Below are 26,326 nucleotides of genomic sequence, written 5' to 3'. Positions count from 1 at the left end.
TGATAATCGATATTCTTCCGTCCGAGTTGATCTGGACGTGTACTCTGGTCGAACCCTGGACTGGTTCGAATGGATTAGCTTGTTCCATGCTCTGGTGCACCGCACGGGAAAATCACCGGGAGAAAAGTTGGCCATATTGAAAAGGAGCGTGAGGGGAGAGACAGCAGATATGGTGTATGGACTTGGAGGAGGAGAGGAAGCATACAAAGACGCCCTCCTAAGATTAAAGACGACATGCGGTAGTCGAGCGGTGATGCGGGCGGCGCACTTACAAGCTCTCGACAGAATCGACATACCACGAGGCGACCCAGCTTCACTTCGGCGTTTCGCAGAAAAGGTCAGGACACATTTATTCAACCTGAGTTGTATTGGCGAAACCGGGGATGCAGACATCATTGAGCGATTGGCCCAAAAACTACAAATCCAGGACAGGCTATCTTGGAATGATGGACGATGAGGCGGGCTGGAGTACCGCAGCATGAATGAGTTCGGATCCTGGCTGTGTTTGCGGGCTTCTGCCTATCAAAATGCCTATTCCATTGCATCTGATCAGTCCAGTAGACCGAGTGGCAGCATGAGACCTGGACAGAGTCAACAACAGATGCAGTTACCACACCAACATGCAGGTAGGCGGAATGTGCGCACTCATTATGGTGACAGTACTGGGGGTCGGCCTGATAACAAATCACCTTCAGAAGAAAAAAAGGCCATGGACCACTGTTTCAAGTGTGAAGGGGTTCATCGACTACATACTTGTACATTCTTCAAGGCGTTAACTGTCGGCGAACGGACCACCTTCGTGATCCGCCGGGGATTGTGCTTCTGTTGTTTTGGTGTACGACACACGGCCCGCGATTGCAGAGAAAAGAAGAGTTGTGGCATTGGTGGAAGCAAATTACTTCATCACCAGCTGCTATACAATGATGTTAACACTTGAATCGCAAGAACCTGCCACGCGATAGATATTAGTTCCGAGCGGATCGCATTTGGCGTGATCCAGTTAGAAGCACTAAACCAGGACGGGGAGTTAATTCCGATAACAGTAATTTTGGATCCGGGGAGCAACGCCACGCTTTTCCGAGAGGGAATTGTCCGCTCTCTGAAGCTCAGAGGACGAAGACAGACTCTTCATATCGATGGCGTAGCTGACACAATTTCAAGCTTACACAGTTCTGAGCATTTGGAGATGCAAATTAGAACGGCCTTTGGTGAGTTGGTGACCCTCGAAGGCTCTACACTACCATCTATCACGCGACCGGTACCATTCTTCAGATGGGAAGATCTACGTAAGCGTTGGCGTCATCTGGAAGGATTACCGGAACTTCTCCCTGCCGGCGGAAAAATAGATGTGCTAATCGGACTAAATCATGCAGCTTTCACCACGGCAACCGAGTCCAGGATCGGGAACAACAACGAGCCTACAGCAGAGAAAACGAGACTTGGTTGGATACTAAAAGGAGTAGTAGACGGAACTGCGGTAAACGTGCGTGTTCACCAGGCCCTCGCCTCTACAGACATCGGTTGCCAACTACTTGATCAGATGCGTCGCTTTTGTGACACCGAGACGTTTGGAACCGAATATCAGATTGACTGCATCTCACCAGAAAACAAGGCGGCATCGGAGTTCCTGGATCGAGCCACGACAAGATTAGACATCGGATATGAAGCACCTATTCTATGGAAGGACGGAGTTCGCCCAGTGCTGCCAGACAATCGGAGCTTAGCTGAATCCCGTCTTCAGTGCCTCATCAACAAGTTTCGGAAAACCGCACCAGAGCAGCGTTATGAGTTCTATTACCGGAAAGCAATGCAGAAGAATTTTGATGAGGGTTATGCCTGCCGACTTTCCCCTGAAGAGACGGCTAGTCAATCGGGTTACTATCTGCCCAATTTTGGAGTACCGAAGATACCTGGTCAGCCAGAACTACGCTTGGTCTACGATGCAGCGGCGAGATACAGAGGTCGTTGCTTGAATGACTACATTGTCAGCGGTCCACCAGTACAGAACCCTCTATCTGCCGTGGTCATAAGATTCAGGGAGGGGGCCGTGGCGTGGTCAGCTGACATAAGGGCCATGTTCAGCCGTATTCGATTGAAGAAGGAAGACCGCCGGTATCACAGATTCCTGTGGCCAGAAGAAGACGGTTCAGTTTCGACGTGCGAAATGACGAGGGTTACCTTTGGGGTGTCTTGCTCCCCCTTTGTCGCTATTCGTACGATGTGGCGGGTGGCTGACGATGCAGGTCCGGAAATGAAAGCAGCATCAGAGGCAGTACGTAATAATCTTTATGTGGACGATTATCTTGGTTCCGCCCGAAGTCAAGAGGAAGCCATCTCTGTAACCAAGGCCGTTACCACTGTATTGGCGAATGGGGATTTCCATCTCGGCAGCTGGGCCTCGAATGATCCTGCAGTATTAACAGCTTTACAATCGTCACAAGACGAGAATGGAAACAATGCCCTGACAACACGAGACCTTGGCTCAGACGACGTGGAAACCGTGCTGGGAATCACATGGCGTCCTACAACCGATATGCTTGGCTTCCGTGTCAAGGAAAAGGAAGTGACGTTTACACGGATAGGCCTAGCCTCTATGGTGGCTGGGCAATTCGACCCACAAGGTACCGCGGCCCCTATGACTGTCAAAGGGAAAATTCGTCTTCGGGAGTTGGGCGTACGAGGGCTCGGTTGGAACGAAACTGTCGACGAGAATGATAGCCAATGGTGGACCAAATATTTCGACACGGTGCAGCAGCTGCGAGATGTAGAATTCCCGCGAGGACTTTTTCCAAACGAACAAAACATCGTCCAGTCGGAATTACATACGTTCGCTGACGCATCAGAGGAGGCCTGTGCGGCAGTGTGTTATATCCGGCATAGTTACCAAGACGGCAGTGTCATCGTACGCCACGTCAAAGCAGCAACAAAACTCGCCCCATTGAAGACAGTTTCTGTGTGTAAACTAGAGTTGACAGCCGCGCTACTAGGCGCTCGGTTAGCCCGCTTCGTTGGTGAATCTATGACAAGGAAGGTTAACATTCGAAAGTTTTGGACAGATAGCAGCACGGTCCGCAACTGCGTGCGGGCCGTTTCCGCGCAATATCAAGTGTATGTGAGTCATCGTATTGGTGAAATTCAGACTTTGACGGCTGCTCACGAGTGGCGTTTTGTGCCAGGAAGACTTAACCCAGCCGATGCAGCCACACGGTCGCAGCTGGAAGCAGAAGCGATTCCCCTTTATTGGTTGGATGGGCCACCATTCTTGTATGCAGACCCAGCAGACTGGCCAAAGGATTTACCATGGTTGGTCGAAAAACAAGAAATACGGAGCATTCATCTCCATCTGGTCGAGTCACACCCGACACTGGCAACCGATTGGAGTACGATAGTGATCACAGCAAAGGAAATTCCAGCGCTCATACGGTTGGAAGAAAATTATAGATCATTGATTCAACTCTGTCAAGAAGAAGCATACCCTGAAGAATTGAAACGGCTCCGGGGTAAAAAGCCCATCCGCCCAACCTCCCGACTTATGGCCCTAACCCCTTTTCTGGGAGATGACAAAATGTTACGGCTTAGCGGAAGGTTAGGAAGGGCAAAATTACCTTACGACGTACTACACCCTCCTATTTTACCCGGACCTCACCCATTGGCACGTTCAATCATCCGCGCGTTTCATGAGGAGATGCATCATGTGGGAACCGATTTTGTTTTATCCCACGTCCGGCAGCACTTCTGGATTACAGCGGGCCGCGAAGCAGTAAAACGCGTACGAAACGAGTGTATTCCTTGTCGGCGGTTTCGACCAAAGGCGGCCCTACAAATGATGGCTGACGTCCACAAGGCTCGCTTAGGAGCTCGAGAACCACCGTTCACGTATACATCCGTCGACTACTTCGGTCCGATTGACGTCGTTCACGGTCGCAGGACAGCGAAGAGATGGGGAGCCCTTTTTACCTGCCTAGTTACACGGGCACTTTATGTAGATGTCGCCGTCTCATTATCGTCGGATGATTTCCTGTTAGTTTTACGCCGCTTTGCATCAATATACAGAAAACCAGCCCACATGTTTTCAGACAACGGTACCAACCTAGTGGGCGCCGAAAGGATCCTGCGGGAGGAATTGGAGCGCTTAAAGGTCAATGACGGACTCACAGCAGAGTTAAAAGGCCTCGGAATCAACTGGACGTTTCAACCGGCCCAGACACCTCATTTTGGCGGGTCCCATGAGTCCCTGGTCCGTTCAGTTAAGAACGCACTTTACGCTGCACTGGACCAAGAAAAGCTCGGGTCACGAAAACCAAGCGACGAAATTCTACGTACTCTCCTGTTCGAAGTATCAGGACTTCTCAATGCACGCCCACTCACTTACGTGAGCGCAGACCCTGATGACTTCCGGCCTCTTACACCCAACGATTTCTTAAATCGTGCACCAGTAGCAGACCTCCCAGCTGGAAATTTTAGTCACTCGTTGCCACGGGAGCATTACCGATACGTGAAACGTATCACAAACCTCTTTTGGGACCTTTGGCATGGCGCCTTCCTGCAATCCATGGTAGGAAGAAAGAAATGGCAGAGCCCGGCCCGGAATCTGGCAATCGGTGATTTTGTCCTAGACGATTGGAAGGATGCCCCGCGCGGACGATGGCGCACCGGAAAAATATCAAAGGTTTACCCCGGAGCCGACGGATTGGTACGTGCAGTGGACGTGCAGTTTTCTACTGGAACACTACGCAGAGGAACGAATCAACTAGCTCTCCTGGAAGCTTGCTCACTCGACCCGGAAGAAACACCCATGTCGAGTTCGGGGGAGTATGGAGCAGCGAAACTTAAAGGAAATATAAATCCGTTAGAGGCGTTGTCCGAAAAGGAAACTGTTTAGCCTATCTAGTCTGTAGTCTTTGTAAAGTCATTTCGTTAGACGTTTTCTGTCTCTTACATTTCAACCATTTGACTAGAAGGTACTATTTTCGGTGTTTATATGTATATACTATATATATCTATGTAGATGTTTGTGTTAATTCATAGGTTTTTATGTATGACTAGAGCAAGGTGACTAGAGAGAGAGACATATGACTAGAACTGATTGTACTGCTGTTTTAACCCACTGACATTTGACCTATTGTCAAACCTCCTGCGTTTTACACCTAAGACTGGTGAGCCGAGCTCAGTCCAGGTATTATTTCTTGTGCTCATGCTTAGAATGTCCCTTGATTTATATGTAATGCTTTGCAGGATTGGTGATTTCATGTATGTAAGCTTATTCGCATGAGTTCGACAGAACTAATTTTGGAACAATACAGTCCACTCTCCATCGAACTATCAGTTGTGGTTGTGCTTAATTTTGTAGTCGGTTTTACTGTCGTTGTGGTGCTTGAAGTAAATGAAATAGATTTTTGTGTGGTGGGCGTGGTTAAGTTTTCGTTGCTTGCTTTACCTTCTCTTTTGAGAAGAGGTGGTATAAGTGGGAGTTGTGTTCCGTCCAATGATTGCTGAGTGTGAAGCGCTATAATGGCTGCTGCTGAAAGCGTCCGTATTTGGTGCGGGTTTCGATATTCGAAGTTAAACTGTTGTTTTCTACTTGAACCGTGGCAATGTCCTAAACTCAGACGTCCTACTTTTAGTGTGAGACATTTTCTGTCTGACTCCGGTAAATGTAGGCCAGTTCTGTCTGTTGCCATGAGCTGTCCTGTGTGTTCGAAAGTGCCCCATATTGAACTGGTGTTGGCGCATTCCTGTAAAATGAGCATCGTTGTGTTTGCCTTGACGCAAGCATTAGTGTTGAACGGTCTTATGGTGAAATCAGACGTATACTCGAAAGCTTGGCCTTTGGTAGTTACTTTACTGCAGTTTCCTACGGATACTTGTGATTGCACCAGGGGATCGTTACTTTTGATAAACGTTTTTAGTTCTTCTTGACATTTTGTCCAATCTGTGTCACAATCTTCCATGGTTAGTTGTTTTTCAAGCCCATGATGTGTGACACATTTCCCGTTTGGATATTGTCCATTTTTCAACAATCTCCAGGCGATCATGTCCCAGATGATGTTTCCACTGCCGTGATTTGCTTTCAAGATACCGCCAAATATGGGTGAGTTGATTGTGGTTGTAACTGCTCTTCGTTGTTCTAATCGGACTTCTTGAATATCCTGCATTGTTACGTCGGGAAAATTTTCTATAACATCCGGGTTGGTATTTATTGTTTGAAAGAACCACTGCTGGTTTTTTCTGGTATCTCCTTCCAAAGCACACTTTTCCAATTTTAAGGTTTCGTCGACCCCTACGGTAAGAAACATTTCTGATTCTTGGGAAATTAGGTAGCTGTTCTGTTTTTCTAAAATCAATCTCGTTGATTCCTCTGAACAGGCTGCAGCAAATACGTAGTCGTGTGTTGTCTTCGTGATGCAGATATGAGTATTTTGTACGCGTATCGTTTGATCGAAAATGTACTCAAATTTCGATCCTGATGAGTGAGGGTCGTCCTTTGAAAGTTGACTGTACGTTATCAAAGGGTTTCTGCTTCCAGACTCGTAAATAATGTATATTGTTGCATCCTTTTGTACGATTTTTCCATCTTCCTTGATTATCTTTGGTCTTCTATGTGCCAATCTTAAAGTTCCCCAGGCGCATGAAATACTGTAGAGGCGAATCCCAAGTTCTTCGTCTTCGACTTGGGTGTCGAAAAGAAAGTGAACTTCTTGAAGAAGAGAACGTTGTGGTCTGGATTTGTACAACTCTCTGTAGTCTTCACACACGGGTGTGGCAAGGTTGGTATTTTTAAGGCATGTTGTGATTGTGTTCTTGAACATTTCATACAAAATTTTTGTTGTTTCTGCAGGAAACGTCAAGTACGTTAGAGGGATTCCAACCACTTTATATCCTATTGGTACGATGTCCTTATCTGGTTTGTTAAGAAAAGATATTTCAATCTGCCGACTAGTGTCGTAAAGGCGGCTGGAGATATCCGACTCCGGTTCTCGAGGAATTTCCAGGTATCCTTTCCCTTTTAGTAACGTCTGAGTGTATGAACTGTTGGTTGTTCTTTCTCTCCACCCGATTGTATTTTAATTTTGGATGAATTGTCCTTCCTGTTTGGTGGTGTTTAGTAATCCGAAAAAGCTTTCGATTGGACTATCTGGTTTCTCCTGATGTAGCGTGATCTGTTCCGCTATACAGTTGAGTGTTTGGTATTCCTTGATGGCGTACCATTTACCTTCTTCTGTAGGAGTGGCTGTGAAACTGAGTCCGTCGGTCCGGTTTGCATGTTATTGTCGCTACATTTTTTATCGTTGACCATCTGCCAGCATTCCAAAGGGGTGATTAGTATTGTTTCTTGGGAGTAAACTGTATCGAAGGATCCGATCCAGAACGATCCGGTTATTTTCTTTGTTTTAGTCCACTGTCGACTTGTCGACATGTCCAAGTGGCTGCTGGTTTTTGCTTGGTTACTAAGGTGTAAGTAGTTGGTATCCTTGGTAAGTGTTGTGTTTCTGGTTTTTCATTGTCACAGTAGTAAGGCAATTCGAAGTCTAGGATTCCTCGTATTTTTATGTTATTACAATCGCAGACGGATGCGTAGATAGGTTAAGTAGGGTTAAGTGAATGAAGGAGGCAAAAAAGGAAGAGTAATGTCTGCATCTGTGAAAAATGAAAATGTTTAGATATCTGGTCCTTGATATCGTCTTCGTAGGTTGTATTGGTGATTCGTTATAGGATCGTTTCGGATTTCGTTACGGTAAAGGTTGGGTTTTGTGTGTTTTGTTTGTTCTTTTGGTTCTCTTTCGTTCCTGCGTGGTTTGATGTTCATCTTCACTGGATTTATCAGCTGCTGCTTCCTTGGTCGGCCTGGTCGGCGTTGGTGAATTACTGGTCGTCGTTGGGCTTTTACATTTTCTGGTAGGTTTTGTAGTTTTTCTTCTTCCTTAGTTGTTTTTTGCTTTCTTGGTATGCAAAATTGGAGACGGTTGGTATGTACGACAGATTTCAGTTTTTTGTTTTCAGTGTGCTGGATCTCGTAGTTGATATCCGAGAAGCTTCTTGAAATTTGAAACGGTCCTTTCCATCGATTTATGAATTTTCCTGCTGCTGGTGGCGCCTTCAGTAATACGTAGTCACCTATGTTGTATTTAGTAATTTTCTTGGTGGCGTCGTAGTATTTTTTCTGTCTTGTTTGGGATTTGAAGAGATGTTCTCTTGCCAGTTTTTGAGCTTTTTCCCATTGCTGTGAATACACCATACTAGTATCTTCATAGGTCTCGTATCTTCTGTTAATCTTGATATCATTGGGCATTATTGGTTCTCGTCCGAAGAATAGAAAGAATGGTGTTTCTTGAGTTGAAGCTTGTTTTGTTGTGTTGTAAGCAAAAGTAACGAATGGAAGGTATTTGTCCCAGTTAGCAGGTTGGTCTGAGACATAACAAGCTAGCATGTCACAGAGAGTTCGATTAAACCTCTCAACTAATCCATCAGTTTGTGGATGATAGGCCGTAGTCCTTATTTGTTTGACTTTGAATAGTTTACACACCTCTTGTATTAGACTGGATAGAAAGTTAGTACCTTGGTCTGTTAGAACTACTTCTGGAGATCCATATTTAGTAAATATTTTATTAACTAAAACCTTCGCAATTGTTTGGGCAGTTTGATTTCTCATTGGAACTGTAAAAACAAACCTACTGGCATAATCTGAAATAACTAATATATATCTGTATCCCTTAGCGCTTTCTTGAATTGGTCCCACTATATCCATAGCGATCCTTTCCCATACTCCTTCAACTAAAGGCAAAGGGTGCAATGTTGCTTTACTTCCACCTACCGCTTTTCTTTTATTACACATCAAACAACTTTTAACGTATTCTATTACGGCGGTACGCATGCATGGCCATGTGTACTGTCTTTGAAGTCTAGCCAACGTTTTTCCTACTCCTAAATGTCCTGCCAATATGTGACCGTGATTTTTCTTTAAAATTTGTGGCACCAGTCTTACTGGCGTTACAATTCTTCCTCTGATATCTGCTAATAATCCTTTTTCGTTTATTTTAAATTTATTTTTAACGTCCTGACTTGGATTGGCCTTTGCCATTTCTTTTAATATTGTTCGGCAATACTCATCTTTGTGTTGGAGTTCTATCCATTTTTCCATGTCCCTGGACTGATTACTTTCTGTTTCGAAAATCACTTGTTTTGTTCTAGTTTCGTTTTTTACTTCTGGTTTCTCTTTTGTACCTGTTGACCTTGTTTCTACTTTCGCTAGCGGCACTATTGGGGTGCGACTAAGTGTGTCAGCATTTTGGTGCGACTTTCATGGTCGGTACCCTATAATGATATCAAATTCTTGGATCTTAAGAGCCCATCGAGCTAATCTTCCTGCTGGTTCTGTCTTACTCATTAGCCATTCTAAAGGTCTATGATCTGTAAATACGGTAAACTTACGCCCGTATAGGTACGTCCTAAACACGTCGATGGCGTGGATTATTGCGTATGCCTGTTTCTCTGTGGTTGACCACTTGGCCTCGCGGTCGTTCAGATGTTTAGAGGTATAGGCTATGACGACTTCTACGCCGTCTGATTTACGAAGGTCCTGTCCGTCGGACTCCGCTAAATAATCCGCTGATCCGATCCTAATCCGCTGATTGAGGTGGAGGTTGTATTTGAGCCAAGACTGCTCCTATTCCATATCCTGGAGCATCCGTGTAGATGATAAATTTTCGAGAAAAATCCGGATAACCAAGAACAGGTCTAGGGATGAGACAGTTCTTAATACATTCAAAGGCGTCCCTTTGTTCCTCCCCCCAATTCCATTCCGCTGACTTTCTAGTGAGCGTAGTTAGTGGATGGGCTTTATCAGCAAAAGCCCGAATGAATTTTCTGTAGTAGTTGGCTAAACCTAAAAATAAACTCATTTCTTTTACGTTTTTGGGAGCGGGATATTTAATAATCGCGTCTAATTTCTTTGTACTTGGTGTTATTCCTTTCCCGGATACGATGTAACCTAAATAATCTAATTCTTCTTTAAAAAATTCGCACTTCTTTCTTTTCAACTTTAAACCCGCTTGTTTAAGGAATCTAAAAACTGCTTCTAAATGTGTCACATGATCAGTAATTGAATTACTGAACACTATGATGTCATCTAGGTAAACCAATGCGAATTTGTGCCAATACCGTTTTCAAGATGTTATTCATTGCTCTTTGAAAAGTGCTGGGAGCATTTGTTAAACCAAATGGCATTCGATTAAATTCATATTGGCCAAATTCACAAATGAAAGCTGTTTTGTGTTTATCACTTTCTTCTATTTCTATCTGCCAGTAGCCGCTTAGTAAGTCCAATGTTGAAAAATAAACAGATCCGCACAACGCGTCAATTGTGTCATCTATCCTAGGTAGAGAGTACTTATCCTTAACAGTAATTTTGTTCAAAGCTCTGTAGTCGATGCACATTCGCATCTCTCCATCTTTTTTAGGTACCATAACTATGGCTGCAGCAAAAGGACTGTGGCTATCTCTTATTATTTTGTTACTTAGCATTACCTCTATTTTATTCTTAACAACAAGTTTTAGAGATTCGGGTGTTCTTTGTAGTCTTTGATTAATGGGAGCGTTGTGGCCTATGTTGATGTGATGTTTCACTTGTGTAGCTAGACCCAAGTCGGATTCTTGGTCTGCGAAAAGATCTTCGTGTTTCTTTAGTAAAATTTCAATTTTAGTTTGTATGTCGTCTGATACATTGAGTTCTTGTTCTTCTTTTTCAGCAATCTTAGCTATCTGCTTAGTTTTATTATTAAAGTCTACTTGAGTAAAGGATTCTAAATTACGATAATCTTGCTGTGTAAGATCTTCGTCTTCTCTATCAATTGGGATTAGTGGTATATGGATGCCTGCTTTGCTAAATGTTACGCTATAAATGGGCATGGTATTATCAAAATTATGTTCTACTCCAAAGTCATCATAACATATTTGACGATTTCTAGTGTTAATCTTCACATTGTTGTTAGATAAGAAATGTAATCCTAAGATGCATTGTTCCTTTAAGTTGTTCATAACATAAAAGTGATGGTTAATAATATGGTTATCATTGATAATAACTGAAAATTCAAATTTCCCTATCGATTTAAGTTCTTGTCCCGACACCGTTCTAAAAATAGGAGGATTCGCATTTTCTACTTGTTATTAGTTCTCATTACACTCTAGAGTATCCAATATTTTACTGGATACTAAACTAGCGACTGCGCCAGTGTCCACTAAAGCTATGATTTCCTTATTAAAAAACGGGAATACGTATCAGTTTTGGAATTTCTACTTCTACATCTGATCCTAAATTGTATGTTAGTTGGGAGTAACGGATTGGTTTTATGGTGTTTATCGGGGACCTTGGTTGTTGGTACGTGCCATATCTGTCCAACATTCTCTTGCAATATGTACTCTTCGGTTACACTTGTAGCAGGTTATTTCTCGATTTTCAGTGGTTCGAGGGTTTTTGCTAGTGTGCTGTTGCTGCTGTGGATATTGGTTGCTGTTATATCGTGCTTGTTGTCTGTAGTTGTTTTGTCCGCTGTAGTTTCCTTGTCGGTTGGGGTAGTCGTTCCGATATAGGGGACGTTGGTGAGATGGGAATCTGGTTTGCCTGTATCCTGAAGGATTATAATTTCTTCGTCCTGACGAATTGTAATCTCTGCGGTAAGGGATGTTGTCTCTGTTTCTACTTAGACTTCTTTCACGACTTGATTCTCGGCTGTTATGACTGTCAGCAAATTGCACCCGCGAATCACGTGATCTTGAGTAACGTTCACTTGGACGTGGTCTTCTGTTTTCGTATTGGTCAGTTGCAGCTATGGTAACGTCGTTTTCCTGTGGGGATCCACGTTTCGTATTAGTACATTTTAATTCTGACAGAGCTTCTGATAATTTTTGCTCAAGTAGTTGGATTTTATCGTCTTGTTGTTTTTCGTGATGCGTTATCCCTGCTATAACAGCTGACATCTCCTTGTCGTCTGTAGCTTCTTTTGTGTGTAGAATTTTTTCAGAAATGAAAAGTTGTTTACATAATGCGTCAAAGTCTTCTGTGTTTTCTGGCATTCGTAGATAAAGTTCTGCTTGATACTTTGGTAGTAATCCTTGTAGTAGGATTTTGCTTTTTCTGTGATCCCTCATCTTTTTTACTTTGTTTAGTAATTGTCCTTAAATAATAGTTTGGTTATGATCAGCCCTTTCTTCTTTACCAGCGATGGTATAGTAAAGATTATTTAACCTTGACACAAAAGCTCTGCAGTTTTCTTCCGGTTTTTGAGTTAATTTTGAAAGTTTTTTCTCCAGCGTAGCTAAGTCATAGGTGTCTTGAAATCTTAATATTAATGCTTCTTTCCAATCCTGGTAATTTAGATCATCGCCTTCTTCCTCAGCGTAGTTTTCATGCCATTCGTAGGCTTCGCCTTTCAATCGGTCAGAGAAGAAACATATCTTTTGATTGTCGTCCCATTCATTGTTTCGTGCTACGTGTTCGGCGCCGCGTAGCCACTCTGATATTAATTTATCAGTGCTTTTTCCTTTAGAGATTGGAATTGCCGTTGTCGTTTGGAGTCCAGAAATGTTATTTGTTTTTCTTGTCCTCGTACCCGATCTTGTAGTTCTTGAAGGTCTTTTTCAAGGTTTTTGTTCTTCGAAGTAAAATCTAGCAAGTTTTTCTTTAAATTGATTTTCTCTGCTGATGCCTTGTCGAGTCTGTCTGCCAAAACTTTTATCTCTTTCTGGAACTGCTCTGCTGTTTCCGATACTTGTTTTATCTGATTTTCTGCAGTGCTGAGTTTCTGGATCAGTCTGGTCTTCTCACCTTCAAGTTTGTTAATTATTTCTTTCCCTTCGGTCTCGACCGCTGCGTTGTTTTCCTCTTTTCTTTTGCGGAGATTCTGCAATTGGCTCTCGGTTGCTAAGGTGGCTTCAAGGTTTTGTTCTAGGTCGGCGATTCGGGAATTGGCTTTTTTAAGGGAGTTTTTCAGAGCCTCGTTGTTTTCTTGAAGTTGCTCTAACGAACTGCTTAAAGTGTATTTGGAACTTTTTGCCTTCTTTTTGTTACTCTCCAATTGTTTTTGCGCGTTTGAAAGTTCAAATTTTAGCGTAGATATCTGCTTTTTATCTTCAATTAGTGCAATTACTGACTCTTTCTGCAATACACTGATGGTACCGAACAAAAATTCTTTTTCCTTTCCGTGCAATGTGTGTAGCTGTTGGAGTAAACTATTGAGTGTTCTGGTGTTCCCACCTTGTGCGACTATATCGTCTTTGAGTGTTTTAGTAGCATTTGCAATGGTTTCTGCCGTTACACCATCTGTTGCTTTTAAAGTTTGTTCTAGAAGGTAATAAGTCAAAAAATGCAGCGAATTTTGCGTCGACTGACGCGTTTCTGTGTTTGTAACTATTGAATATTTTCAGTTGTTGAGATTGTCTGGTATAATTTACTTCTTTCTAAGTCTTGCTTAAATTCTAAGTCTATTAAGGTCTTCCAATGGTCCAAAAATTGTTCTCGATGGTGACTTAGGTTTGGATATTGGTCGGTTAAATCAGATTCTTGTAGTACGGGGTATAAAGGTAGTAGTGTGTTCTCGTTGAGAGCAGTCTTTTGTACAGGTGAATCAAACGGCATTCGCTTACCTCGATGATTTTCCGATGGCGGTTGCTTGAAGACTTGGTGATAGAAGCGTAGAACACTTGCAGCTAGCAAATGAAGCACAGATCAGAAACTTTTCTTCCAGTCTCGTTGGGACCTCCACATGTAATAGTTTCTAGGCTGTGTATTTGCCAGTAAACTAACTCTACTTAAGACGATACAACCATGCACTTATATACCACAAGATTGAAGGTTAAGAAGGGAGGGGTTTACAATAACTTTTACTTTTATCATAAACTATTGTCCTCAGGGAAGGTTGCATTTGTGACGACCTTCTTGCTGGGTGGGGCTGCTGTTTCTGGGAGAAGTTGCTGCTGTCTATTAAAACAGTGTATTCACATTGAATACAAGTATATTTGATGCTGTTTACATATAGAAGTAAAAACTCATGGTATTACAGTGTATTCTCATCGAATACAAGTATATTTTATTCTGTTTACATGTAGAAGTATAAACTCATAATATCACAGTGTATTCACATTGAATACAAGTATATTTGATTCTGTTTACATGTAGAAGTATAAACTCATAATATAACAGTGTATTCACATTGAATACAAGTATGTTTGATGCTGTTTACATATAGAAGTAAAAACTCATGGTATTACAGGGTATGCACATTGAATACAAGTATATTTTATTCTGCCTACATGTAGAAGTATAAACTCATAATAACACAGTGTATTCACATTGAATACAAGTATATTTTATTTTTTTTTATGTAGAAGTATAAACTCATAATATCACAGTGTATTCACATTGAATACAAGAATATTTGATGCTGTTTACATATAGAAGTAAAAACTCATGGTATTACAGTGTATTCACATTGAATACAAGTATATTTTATTCTGTTTACATGTAGAAGTATAAACTCATAATATCACAGTGTATTCACATTGAATACAAGTCTATTTGATTCTGTTTACATGTAAAAGTATAAACTCATAATATCACAGTGTATTCACATTCAATACATGTAAATTTGATTCTGTTTACATGTAGAAGTATAAACTCATAATATCAAAGTGTATTCACATTGAATACAAGTATATTAGATTCTGTTTACATGTAGAAGTATAAACTCATAATATAACAGTGTATTCACATTGAATACAATTATATTTGATCCTGTTTGCATATAGAAGTATAAACTCATGATATCACAGTGGTTCGGCGACTGCTGTTTAACTCTGTTAGTTTTATGATTCCGTAGTGGCGCCACCAGCGGTTGCTGCTTAGCCACTCTATTATCTCCCATCCTCTTTTCAAAGATGTCATTTTCTGTGTCTTTTTCTGATTTCCCAGTGCTATACTGACATCTCGATTGAGTGACACAGGTATTAGCGTTCAAACACTGTCTAATTGTTTTACATGTCATAACTTTGTTTCCCTTTTAGCTCTGACTAGAATTGTATAGCCCTGACTAGAATTGTATAAAAGAGAAAACGTGACTAGAAGTTGACTAGCACTGAGGTCTGACTAGAGTTGAAGTCTTGCCAGACGGAACATTAAGCAAGGTACTAGTCAAACATGTGTTAGAGCTATCTTGTCTATTGCATCTAATCATGTATTCATTCAGTTTCTGTGATAACGGTCCTTGCCCCTCCTGACCTGGTGTTCACCCACTGTGTTGAGTGGCCCAGTTGTATCGTATTCTTTTATTCCTCATCCAAGCTAGCTCTGATAGGTAATTATTCATTGTTCCATGTTGCTTGATCCCTGTCTAACTTCTTTTGTGTTTTAGATTGATGATAGATGATCAGAATTCATGACTTTGTTTTATCGTGACCGACACAATATACTCGTAGTCCATACAGTTCACTACTCGAGTACCAACCAAGCTATCACACAGTGTATTCACATTGAATACAAGTATATTTGATTCTGTTTACATGTAGAAGTATAAAAACATAATATAACAGTTTATTCACATTGAATACAATTATATTTGATGCTCTTTACATGTAGAAGTATAAACTCATAATATAACAGTGTATCCAATTGAATACAAGTATATTTGATGCTGTTTACATATAGAAGTAAAAAACTCTTGGTATTACAGTTTATTTACATTGAATACAAGTATATTTGATTCTGTTTACATGTAGAAGTATAAACTTATAATATAACAGTGTATTCACATTGAATACAAGTATATTTGATTCTGTTTACATATAGAAGTAAAAACTCATGGTATCACAGTGAGTTCACATGGAATACAAGTATATTTGATTTTGTTTACATTTGGAAGTATAACCTCATAATATCACAGGGTATTCACATTGAATACAAGTATATTTGATTACGTTTACATGTAGAAGTATAAACTCATGGTTTCACTTTGTATTCACATTGAATACCAGTATATTAGATTCTGTTTACATGTAGAAGTATAAACTCATAATATAACAGTGTATTCACATTGAATAAATGTATGTTTGATCCTGTTTACATCTAGAAGTAAAAATTCATGATATCACAGTGTATTCACATTGAATACAAGTATATTTGATTCTGTTTACATGTAGAAGTATAAACTCATAATGTAACAGTGTGTAACGAGCCATCTGCATTATTTACGCTTTACAGAAGATGGCAAATCTGCACGGATATTGAGTGTACGCAAGGTGAACACCAAAGAAACGCCCACATGACCAAGTGACCACACGCCACCGCCATCTAAGCCACACCCAATGTGCCACTTGCAATTCTGTATAAAAGCAATGTTATTCGCAACAATAGTCAGAGTAGTGTCATGCTTCTTGGTTTGATTGTATTGCTATTGTAGAAGTCAATAAATACACGCCTGGCAAATCTTACAATTGGAGGTCCCAACGAGACTTGAAATTGAAATAAAAGATTTTGTCACCGGTATAAAAAGACTTCGAAACAGTAGACAATAAAATTGAATCAGGAGGATAAAGTGCTAATAATTTTTTTTCTCTTACTACTTGCGTTGGTCAACAAAATCCATCACGGTAAGCGAATGCAGAAATCTTTTTTACCACAGACTACTCTCAGGACCGACTCCGTTTACCCAGACTTAACTAACGAAACTTCACCACCAGTAAACCCAAATTTGAAAACCCATGATATAACAAATCCTGACTCTGAAATCAAAACGCCAAGAGCCGCATTTATTCTCAGCTGGAAAGAATTAGTTGAATTAGAATACAAGTATACTAAGGAAAAATCAAAAAGTTATCAAACAACTTCAACAACAGCCACGATAAAACAATTGGAAGATAGAAAAAAAGAGGCAAATACAGCGGCGCATAACGCCTTATACCAATTTGCGTACTCAATATTAAAAGAAACTTTAAATACGCCAGACGAAATCACTCACGAGACGATAAGTAAAACAACAAAAACTATAAGAGATCAGATTCAGTCACTCGGAGGAGAATTTAGTAACGTAGACACTCTTTCCCCTACGAAAAATTAGGCGGGTGAAGGGGGATCTAGCTAGCGCACTCATTAGGAATACGCATACTTGCAAAAAACAGGTTTGCGGTACATCTGTAAATACTTAGTTTTGTACTAGCTAGAGAATTTATACTGGTTATGTGCTGAAAACTGATAAGCGCTATGCTTACTGAAATATAAGGGGTTTTATGCCAACAAGAACTAGCTTATTACTAGTTAACACGGGCATATACGTAAAATACGAATGTACAGCCTGTTGTTGTTTATATGCTTTGTTCGCATTATCATACACACTGATGAAATAAGTAAAAATTATACATGTTCCTGACTTAAATTAGCAAGTTTATTACAGACTTGTTTAATGATGACAATATATATACTAATATATATAATGACTATTATATAATATATATAATGACTAATATATATACTTTAATGACAGCGTTAATATATATACTTTTTATCTTCACGCGCCCTATAATTAATTTCCTTTCATTTCCTTCTTGCCATCCATCGGAAATCCTCATCTCTCTCTCTCTATGCGGATATACTATACGGTGTATACACTACGTGTGTGTAGGAATATGATGATGATAATAACGACTAGCGCTACTGCTGCTGCTGCTGGTTTATTGAAGAGAATTTGTGTGTACACGTTTATCCTGTAGAGATGAACCGGATTTTCATGACGAGCGGAAAATGACTGATACTTGACCCCTTATCGCTCCTCTCTCCCATAGGTTTATATCAGCAATCTTGGTCGCCTCTTCTTTTGTTTTTCATCATCTCCAATCCCTCCTAATCCTGATGACCAATATGCTTCCCACATACTATCTGCCGTTTTTCTTGAGCACTATCGCATTGGCCACGCCGCAGACAGAGCTGGGCGGAGCTGGGGTGCCCTTTAATTGTCTCCTCCTTGTTAGTATCCTGTAGACCTTGGCCAATCTCAATTCGGAGGTGGGAATCGCCCCTTTGCATCAATGACCATATAAGACACGCGTAACGATGCTCGGCAATTTCCTTCTGTCGATTTCAAAACAAGGAAAAGTTGTTACCTGTTCGTGCTAAAACCCGAGCTCCCAATCCCGACACTGATCGACGATTGTCGAAGCGATTAGAAAAATACAGCCAGCAGTCGGAATGACAAATCGTTATCGCAATTACCTATCGCTGGGCAGTCGTCGATGCCAATATGTTTAGGTCGATAAGAGCACCAGGTTATTGTTATCCTTGAAATGGTTATCCCAAAAAAAGATAAGAAAAGATTCCCTATAATGAATGATATATTAACCCCAAAAACGAACACATATTGCAAGTTCAAAAAATTTATTTTGCCATTTTGTTAATCAGTTTCCAAGGTATTTGTTAAAGCCGTAACAATAAAGGAAGAAAGAAAGGAATTATATGCTGCTACTACACATTTTCTTATTATTTGATATGGCAGTATTGCTTCCAAGTCACCCAACCCTGTCAATCTTGTGGTCTGACCAGGTAAACTTTCGAATTCTTTGCCCGGTAAGACGGGAGAATAAGTGCTTTTAAATTCCTGGCCCATGGGTCGGCCAAAAATAAACACCAGGAAATTTGGTTTCGCTCCTTCAATAAAAACAAAATTTTCTACGAAAAAAAAACGACCATCTTTCAAGAGAGCGCAATAGTTTATGCGCTTCTTTGACCGCACATAGGCGGATGTAGTGAAGGTCGAATTGCTCCCACTTCGAAAACAAATTCTGGGATAAATAGCGCAAGCTGTATTCTCTATCATTTCGACCATTCTGGAAATTTCCCCTGAACCAATGTGGTTTTCCTCGTGAAGTAAAGCAGTTTCAACATAACTTTGCTCGTCAATTGAAAGATTTCTCATTATTTTTTTACCCAGCAGACTAAGGCTAATATCCCCTTCAACATTCAAACGTTTATAGTTTTGGATTTCGTATAGGTTTGGCAAGCAAATCATTCTATGAATCAATTTCGAAGTAGGAAGAGGGACTGTCTGACTTTTAACAAGTCTATGGCCTGATTGCGAATGGAATTTTTCATTAAAAAAGAAGTCGCCATTTGTTCAATAACCGACTGAGTTCCTTTTGATAGCCCCTGCAACTGACCATTAAACCACTCCGGTATAAAAGCAGATGTGGCCCACAAGCAGCCCCAGTCTAAAAAACTTTTTGAAAGATGCGTCAACAGATGGATATTAAATTTTACGTGCTTTTCCCCATAATATAATTCGACTTTCTTAACAAAGTCTTCGAGAAGAACACCCACATCTTTGACACAATTAGTAGGGACGGACTCTTGTAACAGAACTGAAAGAGCGTATGATAAATTGGCGAAATGGGAAAAATATGGCTCGGGCAAAATGCCCTCCAGAAGGGGGAAATAATAGAGAGCAAATGCTCGAAATTCCGAGGCTTTCCAATACTTAATCGTTTCTAAAGTCCTCGGAGTTCTTGTGATGTCATACGGGGATTTCGTTTGCGATAAGCGCTTGTTGAAAATAGTTAATTTATTCTTACTTATGTGCCACGGTTCTTTGCTGTATGTTGAGGATATCGACAAGAGAATCAAATAGCGGATTACACCCAAACAAATACAATGCATGTACTCCGGGATGAAGGCTCCAATGAAATCAAAACCTTCAATGTCAGCAAGTGACGTAGGCCCTTTTATCCCATGAAATGTTTTGCCGCTTTTCATGGCTTCCTACAAAAGATATTCTTTAGTAACGTTTCATACAAAACATGGGGAAATAAGTGTGAAATAAAAGATTTAAAAAAGGGCCTAATACTTCAAGATCCTTCCGATATTGCAAAGTAGAACGCAAGGGATACTTCGGTTGGGAATCGTCCGATTGTTCACAATAAACAAGAGTGTTTCCTTTTCCAATTTTAACTGATTTTCCTGAAAATAATAAATGGAAACGACTGTAAAATAAATTATTGAACCCATACTTTTTTAAAGAAATACCGGGATGCAAGCAAAAATCACACCCATATGCACCATTAAATTGCATTGTGTTTCGAAGAATTGGTCGGGCAATCGTGTCCACAGTCACAATGACTGGCCGTATTATGTATTTTATATTATCACACTCAACCCCAGTCGAGCAAAGTTGATTTAATACATCGACGCAAGGATCCACAAATACGTTTCTTGGAGGTTTCTTGTTATCAAACCAAATAGCCATTAAAATGACATTTGATCGTCGGGTTTTATGCCCGTTTCGTTTACAGTACCCATAAAGGGCCAGAAGGAATATTTACTCGATTTAAATTTTTGAGCGCCATCTGTGTTAATTTGCATGGTTACTGTTCGCTCGTTGATGAGACCGTCTTTCACGTACTGCTTGTAACGATCCCCAGTAAAGACGTCGCCTTTTCTATCTTGATCAAGAGTTTCTTGTGGAATTTTTTAAATTCCATGGTGACGGAGAAAAAATCTCACTTGTTCTTCAACGGGGAGCAACAGAGTGTAGCATTTGTCTGATGTTTCCTTGCAATAATTGTGACCACAGGGCTGAATTTCTGTCGGATATCCACTCTCGCCGTTTTTCAGTGTCTTGGAGCATGTAGAACACGGATAAATTCTTTTCAGGTCGCCTTTTAAAAGCCCATATCTTTTCATAAACATATATGGACTTCTAAGCTCGTCGTCTTGATTAAGCCCAGAAGAAACATTTAAAATGTCAAGAAAATCACCAAGGCCTGACTTAGACAAACCATGTTTCAAACAGAATGCAGCTGAAAGTAATCGTACAATTTGAATGCGATCAAATTCATTTCCCGCTTTCTCCTAGATATACACAATTCAAGACGTTATTCTATGATTAAAAGGAAACACAACAAGTGAGCTATATACACAGGTGGCAAACTACTTATTCGTGGAACAAAAATTCTTAAAATCGTTTTTATCAATGCGAGTATTTAAGCAGAAAAACTAATTAAATCGTCTTTTTAAGTATAGTTTGCCCCAGGAATAAGTAGTTTGCCACTGCTGTGAATAGTTTTCTTACGCATAGTTCAAGATCTTCCTCATCTGGATCTTCATTATCATCTTCATAAATAATGTTGAACTCCTCGTCAAACTCTGCCTCTGGGAATTCAGATTCCATCAAAATGGATTCAACATCAGGGGAAAATCCTATTAATTGAGTGGGAGTTGACAACACCTGGTTTTCGGCGATATCTTTTGTTGTAAGAAGTATAAATAACTAACGCATTTGAATAATATTTTTCATGAACCTGTACCTTGCAGTTCCATTTCATCATTAAAGAAAAAAGAAGCCTTCATATTCTTTGGCTCTTGTGAGAAATCCGATTTCTTGTTCAATATAAGGAAATAGAATAACATACATCAGTCTTTTAGGTAATTTATATTTACTAACCACATATATTGGAGAAACTTCCAAATCCATCGGACTTATACTGCCACAAATTTTTTCGCTGGATTGGTCTTGCGGTAACATAACCATATTTTCGATGTCTAAATTGGCCTGACGTTCAGCTATCTGTCGTGAAATAGCACTCATTGTCCACTTAGAGCTCCCGGTAAGACGCTTTCGCTTACAAACGTTGTTGTCATCGTCACTCCGCTGAGCCATATTTTTTCACTAAATCACTGTCGAAACAAACAAACCTATCACTTGTGCAAAGTCAGTTAACTAACGTAGACGATGAAATGATTTAGTGTGTCATCGCAAAAAGGCAGCAGCCGATTGTCCGATTGTCAAATGTCTGTGTTTAGGGATGCTTTCGGAATCGATCATAGTTGTCTCACTTGTCGCGGGAAGGGAATCAGCTGATTGCACGCTACAGCACCTTTAGTTGAATCTGTGCAAGCCATTTTTAACACGTTTTTGTGTAGGCAGAATATAAAAGTGCTTTTTCTCCTAAATTGTGAATTGTCCTGGCGTTGACCCAGGTAAATATGTTTTATGAGTTACAAATATGTCTTTTATCGATAAGTATATGCGAGTATATGTTGAGAAGCTACATCTGCAACCCAAATGTTAACTGTCCCATTGGTCGTATTTTGATTTTAAAATATATTAGGTCATTCTAAATGTCTTCTAAGAAGAGTTCTTACTTGGATAGCATCCACATTTTGTTCAAAGTTAAGTCCACTGGGGACTACACTGTTGGAACTGCTGGGATGATATCGCTGCCTAAGTTACCATTAGAGAATTTAGTTCTTCTCGACAAAATTCAAAGTCTAATGGATTCTAAGGCTGAGATTAAAATCAGGTATTCCTTCTTCTATTTAATTAAAGAAAATACTTTTAGGAATAAACATGCTGGTTTTCTTTTTTCAGGCTAGAGAACTTAAACGGCAAAAGACAAGTCCTTGTGGCCACAATTCATGAATTTTCAAGTAACGATCTGATACATTCTGAAAACTACTGTTTTATTCATTATGAATGTCTTTTCTTTTCCCAAAATGTAGAAAAACCGACTGGCCGGTCGGAAATGGAAAAACTTCGAACACAAATGGATGCTTCTGGTGAAATATCCAACAAAATTGACGAAGAGGAAAAGAAAAGGGCTGATGAACAGGCAAAGAAAATGGCTGAAGAAGAGGCAAAGAAAAAGGCTGAAGAACAAGCAAAGAAAAAGGCTAATGAACAGGCAAAGAAAAAGGCTGAAGAAGAGACAAAGAAAAAGGCTGAAGAACAAGCAAAGAAAAAGGCTGAAGAACAAGCAAAGAAAAAGGCTGAAGAACAGGAAAAGAAAGAGGCTGAAGAGCAGGCAAAGAAAGAGGCTGAAGAAGCATCTTTAAAGAAAAAAGCTGATACTGTAAAGAATAATTCTCATATGCCTGTTGCTAAAAAGAGACTAACTTATTACAATGAAGACGTCGAACCATCTCATTCCTTATCTTCTTCATCTCAGCTTAATGAAGAAAGTGATGCCGGTACACAGAAAGATTTGTTCGAGGAGTCATCAGGTTAAAATCCACTTGTTCATTTTTTTAAACAGTTGTTTTAATGTGTGGATTTACTGTTTTAGATGAAAGTGATCACGAAAACTCAACGGATGGTTCAAATGTCGCCGATAGACAAAACATAGATGATGATGAGGATAGTTTATATCATAAACCGTCTTCTGGTGTTTCTGAAAGCAACACCCTTGCGTCCCTTAGTTCATCGACCATTTTAACAGCTTTGGAAAATACGGCAGAAGAAAACTGTGGTTCCGTGTTAGTAAATAACCATTCAACACCCTCTCGTCATCAGCAGGTAAATATTTATATCCGAAAAGCTTTGATTCCCATGACTTGACTGTACCATTTTTTTAGATGTTGGATATGAAAAACAGAATTAGCGATCTTGAGAGTGAAAATGGTTTTCTTTACCACAAGGTGGATGAAAAAGATGAGGAAATTGAATCCCTTAAAGCTGATATTCTTCAATTACAGAGCAAAAATCCAGATAATTTGGTTGAGAGTAAATTAACCATTGAAAATGAGGACTAAAAGTCCTCATTTTATTTGAACGAAATGTGAATTATCCCACTTTCTATCTAGGAATTACTGCTGTACTTTCGGCAGTTAATGGATCGACGAGAGTTTCCGTGAACGAAGACAATACTGCTGCCACTCATAACGTCTCAAGACACTCAACGTCAAGGGAGCACGTAATGGTAAACGACTCATTATTTTCAAAAATGCCATGCCATACTAATTATTCCTTTTTTTACAGGTACAACTAGTTCAAGGGCACAATTTGAGAATCGAGAAATCTGATTTGAAATGTGCCATTACTATTGGAAGGCTATCGAGCGGAAATCTCCACCTGATGGTCAACAAAATTATGGAATCCATTTACACCCGTGTGTTTATGAGTAATCACACGTTGACCGGAATGGCCCCTAGGGCAAAGAAAGTCGGAAACACGCCGCCAACACCGGTTAAGCCTGGTTTGCCCAGGGAAGATGTTTTAGCTATAACTCGTAAGTTTTTTTTTGGTCCAGCTGTTTCAAGATAAATTAAAACGTTTCTATTCGTTTTCAGTATTCATGATTCAAGCATGGAAGGTTTATCACAACCAAGTGATCAAACCAAAGGATGTGAGAGTTGCAATACGCTCAAAATTGTCGACCGAGACTAGGGCCATTCTGGCAATCAACACAACGGATTTGGAACCTGGCGTAAACACCATAGATGAAGCCAACGAAGATTCTGCAAATTAGTTATTCCTAAAGTCACGATTTCCCCATATCTAGGCAAATAGAATTTGCCTGTTATGGTTTTTAATTTTTAACCTAGCTCCCATCACAATCCATGACTCAGTTATTCAATCATTTTTTTATCGGATTGATGGATCTCTTAACTATTTGTTGTTTCGAAACTGGGGTGTTATTATTTGGGGTGTTATCTTAATTAATGTTTTAAAAATTTGCCTTTCCAAATTGTAACCCCATTTATGTAACCCATGTTAATCTGCTGTCAGACCCAGAAAGTGTTACCACTTAATAAAATGAAAGGTAGCATTAATAACAAATTATTGTATTTCATTTATTGAGCGACGAGGGGGAAGGGAGGTAATATATATAGACGAACTAAAGCTAGTGAAAACCCTAGCTGATCATGCAAATATAGAACTCACTAGTGTATGTCCGTTTCCTACTCATCATATCATACCTACCTACGCCTTAACTGCGCATATTAGTGGATAACTAGTAAGCGCAGAGCAGGAAACAGCAAGTATGTTTCAGAGAAAACCCATGCTAGGGGAAACCATCTATGCAACAGTATGCATGACAGCAGACAGCTACCTAGTTCCTCACAAGGGACTAGCTTACATTTTCGTACGGGTTTACAACAGTTAAAACTGTTAACGGTAAAGAGAAAGAATTTTTGATCAAAGTAAACACCGTTCTACAAGAAGAAGCACTTGCGCAACAAGTCGCAGAAAAAAAAACGAACAGACGAAATTAGCTTAGAAAACTTTAACTTACAAAAACAAATGCAAAAAAAGAAAAGAACCCAAATCAATCGACCGAAAAAATAATAGAAAGTAACGAGTTCTTAAAGAATTCACTGGAAAAAACTTATCAGCGAATCAGTGAATTAGAACAAATACTTTGAAAAAACACAGAAAACGAAGAATATCTTAAAAAACTATTGAAAAAGAAGGAAGAAACTACAGCACACGTGGAAACCGAAGGTCAAGAAAATATAAACAAACTCCAAAACGAAAACAAGTTACTCCTAGAAAGTTATAATACCGTTAAGAAACACGAAAAGGCACAGAAAGAGAGAAGCGACGAATTAGAAAAGGAAGTAATAGAATTGAAAAACTCTATCGAAACAACAAAGGGAGAAAGAAGCTGTCTACAAAAAGGGCAACTAGAATTAGCCGCAAGGAATAGAAACCTCGAAAGACAAATAAGAGATAAAGAAACACTCATTTCAACTCAGGAGAGCAAGATACAACGCCTTGAGGAACGTCTAGTGGAGTATAAGCAAAAAGAAGTGTTTTACATCGAAGCAGAGAGCTTAGACAATTCTAGAACAGAAGAACATACAGGAGAAGTTTCAAAACTAATAGAACAAATTAACGATCTAACGTCAATAAGCGAAATAAACGACAAATCATTACATTTCGAATTAGATACCGAACAAGTTTTAAAGCAACAGCAAACTATTGAAACTCTAAAAAAACAAATAGAGTCCCAGAATAAAACAATAGAACTATTGCAGAAACAGAACGAACTTTGTAACAAAGAGAAACCAAATTTTAAAAACATGGGAGTTGACCACGATACTTCCAAGGAAGCTGAGACTTCGAGACACAACCCAATAGGAAAATCAACAGAAAAAACCCCTACCGCAGAAGAAATAGACATGATCAAAACCTTTACTCAACCAATAGTAAAAGTATTGGGGGAACTGTTCTCTCGAGAAGATAAAAAATCCATCCCCCCATACAAAGGAAAAAGCACAGACAAAATGATAATGAAGTGGCTTAAAACAGCTGAGCACGTAGCAAGAAACAACAACTGGGACGACACCCAAAAATTACGATTCTTTTCAGACAGACTTAAAGGTGAAGCTCTGGATTGGCACGAAGAATACGTATCAGAGCAAGGAGATGAACTTGAATACGATGACTGGCGATCAGCAATCATAGCAAGATTCCAAGACGCCTATGATCTAGCCGCCTTAAAGAAAAAAATTATTGCAGCTAAAACAGATTCCGGAGAAAAGCAGAGCTTGTCAAGACTAAACAACCAACGACGG

At 40.0% G+C, this 26,326-nt stretch overlaps 3 protein-coding genes across 3 annotated transcripts; 2 read left to right on the top strand and 1 right to left on the bottom strand.

Moving 5' to 3' along the window:
* The first annotated feature begins 478 nt into the window (after positions 1–478).
* Positions 479–4,882, top strand: LOC116920627. The gene is made up of 2 exons (XM_032926749.2): positions 479–626; positions 963–4,882. The coding sequence occupies exons 1-2, from the start codon at positions 479–481 to the stop codon at positions 4,880–4,882; spliced, it is 4,068 nt and encodes a 1,355-aa protein (XP_032782640.2).
* Positions 4,883–20,310: 15,428 nt separating this feature from the next.
* LOC116920614 lies at positions 20,311–21,686 on the bottom strand. Its single transcript, XM_032926743.2, has 4 exons — positions 21,471–21,686; positions 21,334–21,406; positions 21,099–21,271; positions 20,311–20,878 (listed from the first exon to the last, which is right to left on the bottom strand). Exons 1-4 carry the CDS (start codon positions 21,684–21,686, stop codon positions 20,498–20,500), a joined length of 843 nt encoding a protein of 280 aa, XP_032782634.2. The 3' UTR covers positions 20,311–20,497.
* Positions 21,687–22,147: 461 nt separating this feature from the next.
* Positions 22,148–24,467, top strand: LOC123466648 (regulator of nonsense transcripts 2-like). The gene is made up of 9 exons (XM_045166866.1): positions 22,148–22,329; positions 22,398–22,456; positions 22,529–22,938; positions 22,975–23,029; positions 23,092–23,321; positions 23,381–23,528; positions 23,609–23,724; positions 23,784–24,048; positions 24,110–24,467. The coding sequence occupies exons 1-9, from the start codon at positions 22,148–22,150 to the stop codon at positions 24,271–24,273; spliced, it is 1,629 nt and encodes a 542-aa protein (XP_045022801.1). The 3' UTR covers positions 24,274–24,467.
* Positions 24,468–26,326: the final 1,859 nt, after the last annotated feature.

This window comes from Daphnia magna, unplaced genomic scaffold (assembly GCF_020631705.1).
Source record: "Daphnia magna isolate NIES unplaced genomic scaffold, ASM2063170v1.1 Dm_contigs107, whole genome shotgun sequence".
Classification (NCBI taxonomy): domain Eukaryota; kingdom Metazoa; phylum Arthropoda; class Branchiopoda; order Diplostraca; family Daphniidae; genus Daphnia; species Daphnia magna.
Note: the sequence above shows the minus strand (reverse complement) of the source record. Positions and strands in the feature narration are given on the sequence as shown.

Bases quoted from the DNA above. Each gene is read 5' to 3' on its own strand.
- LOC116920627 (XM_032926749.2), top strand. From the start codon at position 479: ATGAATGAGTTCGGATCCTGGCTGTGTTTGCGGGCTTCTGCCTATCAA. The intron at 627-962 runs GTAGGCGGAATG...GCCACGCGATAG, and splicing joins GTTACCACACCAACATGCAG to ATATTAGTTCCGAGCGGATC.
- LOC116920614 (XM_032926743.2), bottom strand. From the start codon at position 21,686: ATGGCTCAGCGGAGTGACGATGACAACAACGTTTGTAAGCGAAAGCGT. The intron at 21,272-21,333 runs GTACAGGTTCAT...TTACAACAAAAG, and splicing joins TGATGAAATGGAACTGCAAG to ATATCGCCGAAAACCAGGTG. The intron at 20,879-21,098 runs GTAAGAAAACTA...GTGTATATCTAG, and splicing joins AGGAAGATCTTGAACTATGC to GAGAAAGCGGGAAATGAATT.
- LOC123466648 (XM_045166866.1), top strand. From the start codon at position 22,148: ATGTCTTCTAAGAAGAGTTCTTACTTGGATAGCATCCACATTTTGTTC. The intron at 23,529-23,608 runs GTAAATTAACCA...CTTTCTATCTAG, and splicing joins TCCAGATAATTTGGTTGAGA to GAATTACTGCTGTACTTTCG. The intron at 24,049-24,109 runs GTCCAGCTGTTT...TCATGATTCAAG, and splicing joins AACTCGTAAGTTTTTTTTTG to CATGGAAGGTTTATCACAAC.